Raw genomic sequence first — 15,757 nt, 5'->3', positions numbered from 1 at the left:
CCCACCTCTGTCTGACATTCTGAGAATCCCGGCCTAAAAGGAGAGGGCCCCCGAGGGCCTCAGTCTTCTCATCTGTCAAATAGGGACGAAGGTCCCTCCACAGCCCACAGGCCCCAAGTGAGCGCCTCCCGTGTGCAGGGAGCCGTGGCAGACAAACCTGCCCTCCCCACTGCAGCCACAGTCTGACGGGGGAGGCCGGCCGCTCACTGGAAAACGTGGCAATCTATGTCGGTGTCGCTGGTGCACTAGTTCCAGGGTCTCCCCCCAATCCTGGGAGCTCGGCGAGGGATGGTTTTATCTCTGGGTCCTGGCATGGGGGGCCCGGGAGCAGGGACTGAGGGCCTCTCTGGAGCAGGGGCAGGCCCTGACTTGAGGCGGCTTCCATGGGACTGATTTATTCGCAGCCGCTCGGCAGCCCCGGGAGGAGCTGCGGTCCTAGGGCGTGTTGGGTCCCCCCGGCTGGAATGAATCTGGCGGGAGGATGAGTTTGGTCATGCTTGGGTTGTCAGGAACTGAAGGATAATATTCTCTCTTAAAAATATTCCCCGTGGATACCAGGCTCTCTGGCTCGTCCCAGGCAGAGGCTGGGGAATCCTGTGCCCATCCTCTGTGACGTTGGGCAAACCCCTCATCCTCTCTGAGCCCCAGGTGCCCCTTCTCACCTGAGGAGGAGGGGCACCCAGCTGCTGGGCTTGTGGGGGGATGCAGTGAGATAACACACGGGCATGTTAGCTGTGTGCCTGTCGTGCCCTCATTAAGTCCTCCCCGGGCAAGAAGAGCAGCTGCCTCTGGTGTTGGCACACGGCATGCTCAGGGGTCGTCTATAATTTGGGAATATGGCATCTTGAGGGCATTTGGCCCTTTTGTATCAGTCTGGAAACATCATTCAGCAAACCCAGCTCCCAGAAGGGTCCCTAGGCCTCCTCTGTCTGAGCACAGAACTTGGGAAATGCTAACCTTCCTCCCCTCCCTGGCGCTGCAGCCTCAGAGCAAGGGAGGCAGGGGTCAGGAGTTGGGGCCTGGGTCTTGTCTTTCTTTAGCTGTGCAAACTTTGGCAAGGGGCCTCGGTTTCCTGTCCATAAAATGGACACAGCGTTGTGCGTCTGCTCCGTGAGATAATGTGGTAAAGTGAAGTAAGGAACCCTTCTTTTTTTTTTTCAATTTTTTTTTTAAAATTTATTTATGATAGTCACAGAGGGAGAGAGAGGCAGAGACACAGGCGGAGGGAGAAGCAGGCTCCATGCACCGGGAGCCTGATATGGGATTCGATCCCGGGTCTCCAGGATCGCGCCCTGGGCCAAAGGCAGGCGCCAAACCGCTGCGCCACCCAGGGATCCCAGGAACCCTTCTTAGAATCCTCTGTCTGTGGCAGGTGTTCCGCTTCCCCAATCCGGATCTCACAATGCTTGGAACAAGATTCCTTCTGGGGAGATTAGGGAGTGGGGTGTCACTGGGAACAAGGCAAGCCTGGGCTCAAGAGCAGCAATGTGGGGGCTGAATCTGAGGCCCCTAGCTTCCTGGGGTACCTTCTCCCCTGGAGGCCCTGGGTGTGGCACTAGCAGCATCCCAGCGCCACCGCTGCTAACCAGCTTTGAAACCTCAGCTTTCCCTTCCGTGCAATGGGAGCACAGACTCCAGTCTCTTAGGCAGGAATGTGCCTACCTGGCCAGTCCCAAGGAGGGGACGAGGCTTGGGGGGGGGGGGTCTCTAAATAAATGACTGCAAGGACTCCTCGCCTCTTGACCTCTCCGGAGACTAATGACAGCGCCCACAGCCCCGTTGGGGGATCTCTCTGTATGCCAGGCTATTATAAGGCCCGGGGGAGAGGACGTCACCCCCACTTTAGCAACGAGGAACTGAGGCTCAGAGCGAGGGCAAGTGGCGGACCCCGTGCCACGCAATGGTGGGCCTGGGATTGGGATTCAAGCTCCGTGGGGTCTGTGACTCCAGAATGACTGCTGTGACGCTGTCTCCTGGCTTCACTGTCCACTCCAGGAGGAGGACGAAGGGGGCACCTGCCGTACTTCCCACTGGATCCGCAGGGCTAGAGCCCCTCCTGGCACGTAGTAGGGCCTCACCTAGTAGGGCTTATTCATTGGGTGACTGAGGGAAGAAGCAAGGGAGAGAATCTCCGCCCCCCGCCCCAGCTGCTCTGGGCACACAGGTCCTCAGCCGGGTGTCCCTGGGGCTCCAGGGTGGGAGCTGCGTTAGTCACACAGCCTGGCCCATCCTTCAGGAGGATTTTCTCTGCAGGCGGTGGCTCAGCTCCGGGGGGGTGGGGGGGGAGGCCTCCCCCTTCATCCCAGAGGGAGGGATGGGCGGGGAACTCCTGCCTGGCACCTGGCCCTGCTGAGGAGGGCGGGCCGGTCATGGAGTTCAGTATCTGGGTGTGCTCCCTCAGCCGGAGCTGGGCCCCCACCCCCAATGCCAGCTTTTCTCACTTCTTTGGAGTCAGAAATTTACCTCAGGTCCATGTTTGAGCCCAGCTCTGCCCCTTCCTGGGTGTGTGACCTTGGGCAGGTCACCTCTCCTCTCTTGAGTCAGGCTCCAAAAAGGAGGAAGGATGAGAATACTCATGGACATAGAGTAGGTCTGAGGACAGAACCTTTGGTCACTTGGCAGCAATAAACTAGCAGCCCCCTGAAATGTCTCTGCCATTCCTTTCCTGCCTCAGAACTCCCAGCTCTTACTCTCTTTGAGTGTAATTCATACTAAGGTGTGAGTGGCTGCCAGACTTCCTTTCCCCTCAAGTCTTTCTAACTCAGACATCACTGTGATCTTTGGTGTTTCTGGTGCTGTGAGCAGGAAATGGAAGGGATTTTCATTGAGGGCATAGAGGAGGAAAGGAACTCCCTCACCCCCATCACCGAAAGTCCCTTGGTAAAGCAGCTGGAAATGGGCAAAGGGCACTGGTCTAGTTGGGGAGTCTGGGCTCCTTATCGTTGTCGAGTAGTGTGGTACTGTTTCAGGAAGTTCCCAGCACATAATAGGCCTCTAGCAAATGTCTGTCCAGAGGATGACAAGAGGATGGGCTGTGCCTTACACGCAGACACTCCTCCCCTCTGCCCTTCAGTTACATCTGGCGAACTCCTACATATGCTTCAATGCCCAGTTTAGATGCCCCTCCTCCAGGAAGCCTTCCCAACTTATTTCACATCCAGGCAATCTTTTGGGAGCTCTAGTCCATCAGAGAGATGGGCCAACCCGGCCCAATTCTCCCATTTCCTGAGGGGGGAGAACCTGACATGTGAGCTGGAGCCCTACCCTTGGCTGAGGTCTCACAGCCACATCAGAGGCAACGGCAGGGGGATTTGAACCGAATGTATCTAGATCTCCACAGACCGTCTTCAGGCATGAAAAGAGGGCGTGGACGGCGCCTCTGTTTCCCTGCCTCTCCCACTCCGCCCCCCTTAGGGCCTCCCGTGGGGCTGAGCCTGCTGCTAACATCTCTTCCTTTTTCTCCACAGCCCACGACCTCCCTGCAAATAAGGCCTCAGCCACCCAGCCGGGCAGCCACTTGCAGTGCCTGTCTGTCCACTGCACAGACGACGTGGGCGACGCCAAGGCCCGAGCCTCCGTGCCCACCTGGCGGTCCCTGCACTCCGACATTTCCAACAGATTCGGGACATTCGTGGCCGCCCTAACTTGAATTGACAAGAACGCCCCTCCCCCACCAGGCCCTTTCCTCCCCTCTCCCCCCTTCCCACTCCCTCTCCCCCCACCCCTGCCCTGAACCCCTCCTCCCCCTGACCCCCACCCTCCTGGTAATTTGAAAGGGCCACTATTGCTGAGTGGATGATTTTTTTTCTAGGTTGGTACCTGCTTAGTGGCATATGGACCGGAAAGGGTTAATTTAAAGGGAAAAAAAACCTCGAAAAATTTTTTAAAAAAGAAAACTCGTCTGCCACAGTATGTTACCAGTGTTAACCCTTTTGCAGTTAGCAAACTTTTGCTTCAGCCTTTTTCCTGCTAGATAATTCCCGTTTTTCTGTAACCTTGGCATACGTTTTTTTTTTTTTAGATGACCTCTTTCCTTGTTTTATTTTCATGCTGCTGTATGTCCAAGCATTGTTATTTCGTAATAAGACAAGAGTTACTTTCTTTTTTTATTCTCTTTTATTCTCATTCCTCTGCCCCCTCCCCCCGTCTTTTTTTTTTTTTTCCCTCTCTCCTTTTTTGCTTTGTTCACTGCTTATTAAAATGGAAATCCTGGAGAATAGTAGTTCTGGAATATTGCCGGGTGAAAGTCAAATTGTCATCACGATATTATATATTGACACCCAACTGTCATCAAGTCAGGCAGGAGCCAAACAACTAATGCCCCCCTTAGGTATTTCGCCTGGGATTTTGTTTTGTCTGTTCCCTGAGAAAATAGAGAGATATATATTTTCGTTCCTGCAAACACACGCTCAGCCTTCAGCTCCGTTCTGTCTTCTGCTGGAAGCTGTCCTCTCTGCAATGGAGGTGATGACGTGTCCAGCCCGCTCAGTGGGAAGGAGTCAGAATGTTCGACAGTGGTGTTTTCTCTCCTTTTCTGGGCCTCTGTGCAAACGCCCAGGCTCTGAATTTTCACGCTATGCTAAGCAGCCCTGGTGTGCGTGGGGGATGGTGCCCTTCCAGCTTGCAGAGGCTCTGGGGGGCTCCTGGCTCCTGCCCTGCTGCAGCCGGGCTGGCTGGGTCTTGGGTACCCAGGTTGGGGGAGGATCAACTCTCAGCCCTTGACCTTTGCCCACAGCTGTTCCAGCCAGGCCTCATGGGAGGAAGGAGGTGGGACAGCGTGTATGTACCCAGCCTCTCCCATTCTGTCCCTGCTTCCCATCTATTTCCACCCCTGCCCCAGCCCTGCACCATCCAACCTGGGCGACCGACACCCCGCCCCCCTCATCCCTGGAAGGGCTCTTGCCAGCACTTTTCCCAGGGGCTCATTCAGTGAAGGAGCCCCCAGGCCCAGCCTGCGGAGCCCCCCTTCTCTGAACCTGGGTATATTTCTTTGCAGGCTCCCGGTCAGGGGGTGGGGTGGGCACTGGAAGGAAACAATGGACAGAACCAAGGATTTTTGACTCCTCTGCCTTTTTTCTGAAACCCAGAAAACCCCCCCACCCACCTTTTGATTTAATCTCACCTTTTTGCAAAACCAGAGCGGTGTCCCAAGCACCTCGCCAAGGAATGATCTCTTAGCAGAGGTGGGGGGCAGCAGGACCCCGTCGAGAACCCGGCGCGGCAGGCCTTGGAAGCCCAGGGTCGGCGGGGCGGGCACCTTGGGGGCTGTGGACGCCTCCAAAAGGCTTGTATGACTCGGGTGGGGGGTCGTGAGGGGCACACAGATTCCAGGGTGGATCAGACAAGTGACGGACAGCCCTTCACCCAAATCAATAACTCCCCCATTTACTTCTATTTTTGTTAAATTGCAAGTCTTCCTAAAAGCCTTGCGCCCCCTCCCCGCAGTCCCCAGGTCCCGAGAGTTTCTAGACCTATTTTTCTTTTTCTTTCTTTGTTTCTTTTCTTTTCTTTTTTTTTTTTTGCAAGTGATCTGAAGGCTTTGGATTCACCATACAACACCCACATTGTTTATTTCAAAGAACTTTTCAGCAAAGGGGGAAGAGTGTCCCGAAAAATCTCGCTCTTTCCCCTCCCTCTTCTTTCCTGCGGGGGCCCTTTTGGCTCGGGTCCGAGACCGGACAGTCCTTGCTCGGGGCCCGGCCCCGGCCCCCGGCCCCCGGCCCCCAGAAGGCAGGCGAAGCAGGTGGTGCGAATTGGTCCGCAGTGAGAAGGTGTGAACGGACTCGGTCCCCAAGTTCTGCCACCAGAGGAAAGAAAAAGAAAATGGTCCCTCCTGCCACGGGCTGCGGGAGAATCAGCCATATAGTCTGAGCGAAACCCCACGCCCCCCTCTGACTCCACAATGTACAGCTGTTTGAGAGCTTTATCACTTTATTTTTTAAACAGGAATGATTTCTCCTTAATTGCTTAAGGCCGGGGAGCCAAGCGTCTTGACTTCTGTCTTTGACTTTCCCTGCGTTGAGTTCATTAGCACCTGGCCATCAGCTCGAGGTCCTAGCATCGTCGGAAACCCCTGAAGTTTGAAACTTTCTCGCTCCCCACGACCCTAGAGTGGAACAGCTTTAAAAATAGCCTTAAGCAAAAGGATGTTATTTCATTAAATTTGGTTTAATGGAAAGAATAAAGGCAAATTAAAAACACACCCAACTCACGAGACTCCAAACACTGGTAATCGGTACTGCATAGCAAACTTTTTTTGGGAAAGAAAACGAAAACGTTATTGCACATGTAAAATATGAAATCTTAACTCTGCTGTGTGTTAGGCAATCCTGTAATCTTTTTTGACTCTTAAAAGAAATTCATTTCTGAAATGCTTGGTTGGAAGACTGTGACAATAGCTCATGAAATTGAGTGTTATTTTTTCTTTCTTTTTTAAAAAAATATGTAAAGTGCAGTCTTCTGTATTCATGCATATTGTATATACCTGTATATGTTTTCCTGAGCAGCTAAATAACAATAAATATGACGTTAATGGTGACTGTGGTACATTTGTGGGTGGGGCTTGCTTTATTTTTTTCCCACCCCCCTCTTTTTTCATAGGTCTGTTCGTAAACCCACAGGGCAGCGGGGAGATGGGAGTGCAGGTCTGGAGGCTGTACTGGGCATGTGTGTGCACCTGCACCTATGTGTATTGATGCTGTTCTAAGTTGGGTCATCTCAGGGTTTCTCATCCTGCACGCTACTGACATTTGGGCTGGATAGTCCTTTCTGGTGGAGTCTGTCCCCTATACTGTAGAGTGTTAGCACCTCTTCCCTTCCCCTTGCCCGTGACAACCAAAACATCCCTAAACATTGCCCTGTGTCCCCCAGGAGGCATGACCCTCCTGGGACTGAGGACCACTGGTATCTGATTGGTGCAGGAGGGAGGGGGTGAAGAGAGACCCTCCCCCAGGTGGTCATACTGTGGTTCTTCTTTTGGGTTCCAGCACTGAATTCAGATCCCGGTAAGCTTTGTAACCTGCAAATTACCTATGTAGCCTCTCACTTCCTCCTCTCTCTCATCTATGAAATGGGTCGAACTTGGGGTTTCAGGGGACAACCCAGGTGGACCCAGCAGGTGGGAGGGCTCCATGTGAATAAATTGCTAGCATGGCATCATTCTCAGAGCGTGGCTCAACTGACAGCATTTTGGGGTTATGCTGTCCTGGGTCGGATGCTGCTTCCTCTGCTTACAACCATGGGCTCTGGGCAAGTGGTTTAAAGCTGGTCTCTATTTTCTTGTCTCAAAAATGGAGCACAGAAGGGCACCTGGGTGGCTCAGTCGGTTAAGCATCTAACTCTTGGTTTTGGCTCAGGTTATCGTGGGATCTCAGGGTCATGGGATCGAGTCCTGCATGGGGCTCCCTGCTTAGCAGGGACTCTGCTTGAGATTCTTTCTCTCCCACTCCTGCTCCTCCTCATCTCAAATCAATCAATCAGTCTTTTTTTTTTTTTTTCATGGAGCAAATAACATCTAGCTTGCAGGTTACTGTGAATACCAACCTTGTCCCAGGCCCGGTAAAAGCTCTGCCACCCTTTGGGCAACAGCTTCATGCTGGTACCTGCAGCCTCAGACTCTAGGTCATTACAAAACATTAGTTTACAAAACAGGGTTTGGGGGTGAAGAAATAGACAAGTAAATTGACAGTTAAAAGTGAGGGGAATATGCCCAATAACCCATGGCAGTACAAGGGATGAATGTTACTCTGAGATTCTTGAATCTCATATAAGGGGCTTAGGGCAGATTTTCTTCAGTAGGTTATGTCCAGATGGGGTTTTGAAGGATGAATAGGAGTTCGTCTTATTTGTCCCAGCATATAAATTGACCCTGATTTGGCAGAAATTTCGTTGTACTTCTTCTCTCCAGCTTTTAAAGGTTTCTTTATACATGCAAAGGCATATTTGTCAGAATATGAAGTTTTAAGGGCAGGCCTGTATATCCACTTTAATTTGGAGAAGCTTAAAAATCTCTCTAACCTTTAAAGGTCTCCTGCTCAAAGTGACAGTGGTATATGATCACGTTCAGTACCCAGGGAAGGGAAGAGAAATGACAGAATGATGAACTTTGGATACAGGCGTTTGGGAGACTTCAGGTCAGTGTGAAATGAATGAGGGAGTGTCACAGAGGGCCCAAGAACCAGAGAGCCAGGGACCGGCATGCTGTTGAGAGTAGGTGGGAACCTGTGCCTTGGGGGCTGCCACATGGGGGTACATGTTGGTCTCAGGGAGGGCCTGGGTAGGGCTCCAGGGTAGGGTGCAGGTTGCAGGTTGCTCTTTTTGTATTGACAGAGAGATATCATCTTACCTGAATGTTCCACCAACTACCTCCTCCACCCATCTCTGACGAGGGGACAGAGGAGGCATCAGGTGGACCCTCTGCTCTTCCAGAGCTAGGGGGAAGTGCAAAGAAGGACATCCCATCACCTTTTTTCTCTCTCTCTTTAAAGGTTTTATTTATTTATTCATGAGAGACACAGAGAGAGAGACACTCACACAGGCAGAGGGAGAAGCAGGCTCCATGCAGGGAGCCCGATGTGGGACTCGATCCCGGGACCCCGGGATCAAGACCTGAGCCAAAGGCAGACGCTCAAACCCTGAGTGCCACAGGGGCCCCATCACCCTTTCACTTTAAAAAAATTGGAAAAAGATTCTAAGGGCAGAGTGAACCATGTGTTTCCCTAACTGACAAGGGGATGGGCAGGAAGGACCCCACCCCAAGCACCAGGACTGTGTTGTAGCAGAGATAGAGGGTGTGGGAGGTGCCAAGCTTTGGCCCCCGGACTGGGCTGGCCTGGGGTGGACGTGATTGTGGGTACCAAATCCTGCAATTGTCACACGGCCCAACGAGATGCCCCAGGAACCTTGGAAAAAAGTTTCTTATTAAGGTAAAATTTTCCTAACACAAAACTCACCATTTAAGTGATTTTAAAGTGTAGAATCCAGTGGTTTTTGGTGTATTTATAGTGTTGCACGACGCTCCTTGCTATCCACTTCTAGAACATTCTTATCACCTGAAAAATGAACACTCTACTCATGCTCATTAAATTCCAATTACCCCCCCCCCCTTCCAGCCCCTGGTAACCACTAATTTACTTGCTGTGTCTATGGCCTCGCCTATTCTAGACATTTCATGTAAACGGAATGGTACAACCTGCAGTCCCTTGGGGCTGGCGTCTTCCCCTTAGCCTGAAGTTTTCAAGTTCGCTCCTTTTTAATGACTAAATAGCATTCTGCTTATGAATATACCACATTGTCCTCTAGTCTCCAGTTGATGCACATTAGGGATGTCCACATGTCTTGGCTATTATATAATATTGCTGTGAACATTCAGGGGCAAGTTTCTCTGTGAACACATTGTTTTCAAACCTCTTGGGTGTACACCTAGGAGTGGAATCACCCGGTTGTATGGTAACCCCATGTTTGACTTTGTGAGGGACCACCAGACTGTTTTCTTTTTTAAAAGATTTTATTTATTCCTGAGAGACACACACACAGAGATACAGAGACACAGGCAGAGGGAGAAGCAGGTTCCCTGCAGGAAGCCCGATGTGGGACTCGATTCCAGGACCCCGGATCATGCCCTGAACCAAAGGCAGATGGTCAACCGCTGAGCCACGCAGGCGTCCCATCCAGACTGTTTTCTGAGCAGCTGTGCCACTTTACCATCTTGGGAAGGGATTTTTTGTTTGTCTATTTAACCCATTGTTCCCCACTCCCCTTTATCACATTTTAAAAATTAAGGTGTGATCTATACACAATGAAACCCAGGGGCCTTAAGTGTTCAATTTGGGCCATTTTTACATATGGCTACACTTGTGTAACCCAAACCAAGATCATACAACAGGACAAACTTCCCAGAAGGTTTCCTCCTGCCCTTTTCAGTCAACAGCCCACCCCTCAAGCAACAACCCACTGGGTTTCTATTACCATTGATAAGCTTTGCTCATCCTTACATCCTGATGTCCTATAAATGGAAGCACAAGGGGATCCCTGGGTGGCTCAGCGGTTTAGCGCCTGCCTTTGGCCCAGGACGCGATCCTGGAGTCCTGGGATTGAGTCCCATGTTGAGCTCCCTGCATGGAGCCTGCTTCTCCCTCCTCCTGTGTCTCTGCCTCTCTCTCTCTCTCTCTCTATCATAAATAAATAAAATAAAATAAATAAATCTTTAAAAAAATGGAAGCATGAGTCAGGAATCCCTTCCTCTGTATCACTAAAAAGCATTTCCTCCTGTGGACATACCACAGTCTGTTTATTCATTTACCTGTTGATATACATTTATTTCCACTTTTGGTTACTAGGAGTTGAAGTACCATGAACATTTGTGTACAAACTCTTGTGTGGTCTTAGGCTCTCAATTTTTTTTTTTTTTTGAATGGCCGGGTCGTATAGCAGGTATATGTTTCCCTACTTAAGAAACTGCCAAACCAGGGAGCCTGGGTGGCTCAGTTAAGCACCTGACTCTTGATTTCGTCTCAGGGCTGTGACATGAAGCCCCACATGGGGCTCCACGCTGGGTGTGGAGCCTGCTTAAGATTCTCTCTCCTCCTCCCTCTGCTCCTTCCTCTCTTTCTCTCATTCCCTCTCAAAAAAAAAAGAAAGAAAGAAAGAAAGAAGGAAGGAAGAAAGAAAGAAAGAAAGAAAGAAAGAAAGAAAGAAAGAAAGAAAAAGAGAGAGAGAGAAAAGAAACTGCCAATCCATTTTTCAAAATTGTGCTACTTCCCAATGGCCATGTATGGGAGTTCCAGTTCCTCTTCGTATCCTTGCCAACACTAGATTTTATCTCTTTCTAACTCTAGCCGTTCTAGAGTGAGTGTAGTGACATCTCACTGTGGCTGTGACGTTTATTTCCCTAATGATGTTGAGTATATTTGCTATCTGTATGCCTTCTCTCGTAAAGTGTCTGTTAAATTCTTTTTTAGTTTGGTTGCTTGTCTTTTATCATTGCCTAATACGAGCCCCTTCTCTACCTGCTGTAAAAATTTTCTCTCAGACTGTGGCTTTTTGTCATGATCTTTTGAAATGCAAAGATTTTAAAATTTCAAAAAATTTCATAGTCCCTTTTATCAAGTTTCTTTTATGGCAAGAGATGCATCCTCCCTAGGGTCAGGCTTGCTCCTAGTAGCTTGATGGTTTTATGTTTAACTTCTGACAGTACATTTTGATTTAGGTTTAAGACAAAGGTAAGGATTCCTTGTTTCTAGAATGTCTAGGTGTTCCATGCCAGCAGTTCAAGAGACTTTCTAGTCCCTTGTTAGAAAGGAGATTGCTTAGCCATTCTTGGTGGAAATCATTTGACTGTGTGTGGGGGGGTCTGCTTTTGTACTCTGTTTTGCCGCTTGGATGCATTTTAAGCTGGGGTCACATGGCGGTTTTGGTGTGTTCCCTCCAAAGAATAGAATAGAACAGAGGGAATCTGGAGGAAAGGTACCAATGTGTCCTACCCTGATCCTAAAATAAACACCTTGCATGGCAATGCTGCCATTGCCTGATGGAAGCTCCCAGCCCGAGACTTTGTCTGTTGGAAAACAAGGTTGACGTGTTTGAGAGAAGCGTTAAAGACCGAGTAGCACCGAGCAGACACTTTCTCCTTGTAGCAGTAGAAAGGCTTGTGGGGTTGAAAAAGGAGTGACTTCAATGCTGGGAGACTGGGAATTGCTCAAGGCTGCCTTTGCACACCTCATGTGTCACCGTGCCTCAGACTTCCCAGAAATGTTGCTCAATCTCTCCATTTTACATGTAAGAAACAGTCGTTCTGAACATCCGGCATCTGGATGAAGGTCATGCAGCAGTCAGCAAGGGAGCCCTGACCAAACACGCTGCCTCTCTGCTGCCTCCCATTGTCCCCTGTCCTGAGATCTGGCTCCAGGGTGGCTGGGAGGGAGCATGGTTTGTTCTGTATCCACAGCAGCCAGCTTGGGGCCTGGCACACAGTAGGACCTCACGAGGTAGGGGTTGGATAAAAGGAGCTGTTGCTGGTTCCTCGTTCCTGCCCGATGGCCTCTTTACCTTTGGCTGCTATTGAGGTTAACGGGTGGAGAATGATGCTTGTGTCTGGGGGTGAGAGCTGATTGCTCAGAATCTGACTCCAGCTGCTGTACACCCCTGGGGCTGCTCATGGATGTGCTCACAAAACAGACAATGGGTCATGAGTGAACGCTGGTATGGAGACTAATAGAAATAGAGGGGGACAAGGGACTGCTCAGGGATGCTCAAAGAGGGAGTAGATTAGAGACTGAGAAGGTAGGAGAGCGAGCCAAGCAGATATATGGATAGCAAGTACAGCATGTGCTAAGGCCCTGTGGTAGGAGCATCTTCGGCACATTGGAGGACTAGTGAGGTGGCTGTGATCACAACTGCACCGGGCCCAGGGCTTATAGAGAAGCACAGCAGCAATGGGCTTCCAGAATCCAGTCCCTGTCCTCTGAACCTCTTACTCTGCTACATTTATTTATTTATTTATTTTTTCTGCTACATTTAAAGACAAAAACTTTAAGTAAGCTCCCAGCATCCTCTTCATCTCATGACTCTCTTCTGGGATCCCACAGTGTTTTCTTGAGTTTTTCTGTTTTGATTCCGATCCACCTGCTACCTTATTCCCTAAGGCCTGGCCCGTCTCCCAGGTTTCTGCATCTCTGGCTCCCACTGAAGCTCATTGAGTGTCAGTTATCCATCTCACTTTATTTTGCTAAGGGAAGTGACACAAAGATCTGTGTGTGCAGAGGCTGCCAGGCCAGAAGTGACAGCGTCAGGGTCTTCGGATGCAGGGAGGCCAGGGAATGGCCCTGATGCTCCCCTACCTGAGCTAGAAGCTCGACTTTTGTCTCTGGGAGGTTTGGGGTTCCCAGTCCCATTTCTGGCTTTGTGGGACAGGAAGGAGGTTGAAATAAAGCCGTTGCTGCTGGGACAGCCTCCCTCTCACTGTGCATGGGCCCAGGGACTTCCCATGTACCAACCATCAACTCAGCCTTCTCATCCCCATTTTCTGGGATTCGAACCCCGGCCTGCTTGAGTCCCCATCCAGAAGTCTGCTCGTGCTCTGTGGCCCCCAGGAAGCCCCAGTCCAGCAGGGTCGGGGACACGGTGGGCTTTGAACAGGTAGTGTGAGGAGGCCGGTGCTGAGTTCTTCCCTAGCCAGCCCAAGAGTCCTCATTCTGGACTTTAGTTTCCCCATCTGAAAAATGGGATTAAGCCAGTATCAGCCTCAGGTACCTCCCAACACAAGATTTCTCAGAAAGATAGAAAGGGGAAGTTGAAAATGGTGAACTTCTGTGGGGTCTGGAGGGACACCCTTGCCTGTTATCAGAACCCATCCAGCCAAAGGTTCCTGATCACCTCCTGGAACCCCAAGTGCTGAGTAGGTGCTCACCAGGGAGGTGAGGGCCTCAGAATCTGTCCTCATCTATAGATGAAGAAAGCGAGGCTCAGGGTGGTGTCATCTGTGGGCCAAGGTGGCCCAGGGGGTGAGTGGCTGGTGGGATACCTATTTGGAAAGATCTGAGCTCTCAGCTTGTGGACTGGCAAGGAGGCATCTTCATCTACTTGTACTTTTTATAGAGATTTGAGCAAACAGGGGTAAACTTGCCCCTCCTGTGGCCACCCTGTTTTTCTAGGGATGGTGGGGACACAGGGGGAACCAGAATAGAGGCACAGGGAACTAAAGCCACTTGGCTGGGGTCACCTGGGCAGCTAGTGGCAGCTCCCCCACCCAGGGCCATGAATAGATTCAATCATGCTCGGCAAGGGGCCTGGCCTGGCCAGCCCCCACTGGGTGATACAAATGGAGCTCAGTGAGGCACAGCCACTTACCTGAGGCCACACAGCCTTCCAGGTTCAAGGGGTTAAGTTCATTTTGCTTTTTCTCCCCGACTCTGTGTCCTGCATGCATTAATCACTGGATAAATGCTCTGTTGCCTGTCCAGGGCAGGACCTGGCCAAATCTCCTCTTTTTATCTTCCTTTTGGCCAAGGAGGCGGGGAGGAGGGGCTGGGAGGAAGAGGCCCCTGACTTTGATGTCCCCTCCTGGCAGGACAAGGTATGGGCTCTGGTGGGAGGCAAGCACTCCTGCTTCTCTGGGTCCTCCTCTGGCTTGGGGCTAGAGCCCTGCAGGTCTGGCCAGTTGCAGGAGGCCTGGAGGGGGCTGAAGGGCTGCAGGGACCTCCCGGACAGTGTGCACTGTGGCTGGAACCTTTGTCTCCACCATTGTACCTCTTCCCTGAGGGTGGGAGGAGCCTGACCCCATGGGAATCTCACTGCAGGAGCACATTCTTCCTGGCCTGGCCTCTGGAGCCGCCCTGCCACCCCCCTGCCAGCCACCCCAAGCAGCCTCTACTCCACTAGCCTTTGTCTCAAGGAGGAACCCTCAGGAGTTCTGAGCCCCTCAGAGGACAAAGGGCTCATTGAGGCGCCAAGGCCAACCAGAGGGGGAGGGGAAGGCTAGAGGGAGGGAGGAGCGAGGGAGGAGAGTTGGCAAGGCTGCTTCTGCCTGCAAAGCCCACATGACCTGGAGGACTTGCCTCTGAGGTCCTCTATTTACCCATCTGTGAGATGGGCTGACTGGGGGACTCACTGTAACTGCTGTATGTATACTGCATGGAGTTGAATGTTGTGGACCTAGATGCTTAGGCCACCATCCTGCATGGAACCCCTGGGGCCAGATGTGCTTCCAAATCCAGATTTTGGGAGAACTTCAAAAGGTGAGCAAGGTAGGATGCATCCAATGTGTTCAGTGACTCTTCCGGGGGGTGCTGCAATCAACTATAAGAAAGCACGGAATACTCTCATTAGGATATGAAATAAAGAAAGACTTCCAGGCACGCAAATCTAAGAACTTGCTGTTTTTTGGAACCTTTTTGGATTCCTCCAGGATTGCACATGACAGAGTATGATCCTTTACTGCTAGAATTTATTAAGTCATTCATTCATTCCCTCATTCATTCATTCAGTAAATATTTATTGACTACCTGCTATGTGCCAGACACTGCTGGCCTGGGAGACCCAGTGGAAAAAAGAGCAAAGCCTCTGTCTTACGGAGCGCACACTGGGCTGGGCGGCCTAATGTCTACACTTGTGTCTACAGGTACTTGGGTTCGTGGAGTCCTCAAGCCTCATGTAAGAATGAGGAAGCCAGTGTCCTCTACCCTGAACACTCAGGTTTTCTGGGAACCTCTCCCCTGTATTGTGTTACAGGTAGATATTGGGGACCGGACAGTGATGGGCTTTTGAAATAGACACCAGGGGTATGACTAGCTTGAAGATAAGACAAGCTTGGGCCATAAGTGACTTGTAACTGGTGCCCATTGTGGGCAAGGTAGTGAGTCATTGTCAGTGGTCTCCAAAGCCCGGCTCCACTGGGAGCTGGAGGCGTGCGGTGTGGGGTGCTGAAGGGCGGCAGGTAGGCCTGAATTTGGATCCCGTTAGCCCTCCTGCTGGCCCTGGGACCTGAGGCCAGCCAGGTTGCCCCTGGCCCTCAATTTCCTCACCTGCCAAATGGGCTCAAGAAGCCCTTCGAAGGGCTTCTGGGAGGATTGAATGACTGAGCTGCTGGATGTGAAGGCACTCAGAGTGGCTTGAGCTCCGAAATGAAGCGTCTTTTCCCCTGGGGTTGGCATCTTCGCCCTTTTGGTGAGCCCCACATGGGGCGAGGGGGGCCGGGGGATGGTTAAAGGGCCACAGAGATGCAGGTCCCCATTCAGACTCTCTGACCTGATCCTCTGGATAT

At 51.2% G+C, this 15,757-nt stretch overlaps 1 protein-coding gene across 1 annotated transcript in view; it reads left to right on the top strand.

Moving 5' to 3' along the window:
- Positions 1–6,538, top strand: part of MN1 (MN1 proto-oncogene, transcriptional regulator) — a 47,236-nt gene extending 40,698 nt beyond the window's left edge. The window contains exon 2 of the mRNA XM_072723126.1: positions 3,468–6,538. Within this exon, the coding sequence (XP_072579227.1) occupies positions 3,468–3,649 (182 nt within the window). The 3' untranslated portion in view covers positions 3,650–6,538. The remainder of the gene's footprint in view (positions 1–3,467) is intronic.
- Positions 6,539–15,757: the final 9,219 nt, after the last annotated feature.

The sequence above is a fragment of the Vulpes vulpes genome, chromosome 10, assembly GCF_048418805.1.
Source record: "Vulpes vulpes isolate BD-2025 chromosome 10, VulVul3, whole genome shotgun sequence".
NCBI classification, from domain to species: Eukaryota; Metazoa; Chordata; class Mammalia; order Carnivora; family Canidae; genus Vulpes; species Vulpes vulpes.
The sequence above is the reverse complement of the archived record's forward strand: the minus strand, read 5'-3'. Positions and strand labels throughout refer to the sequence as shown.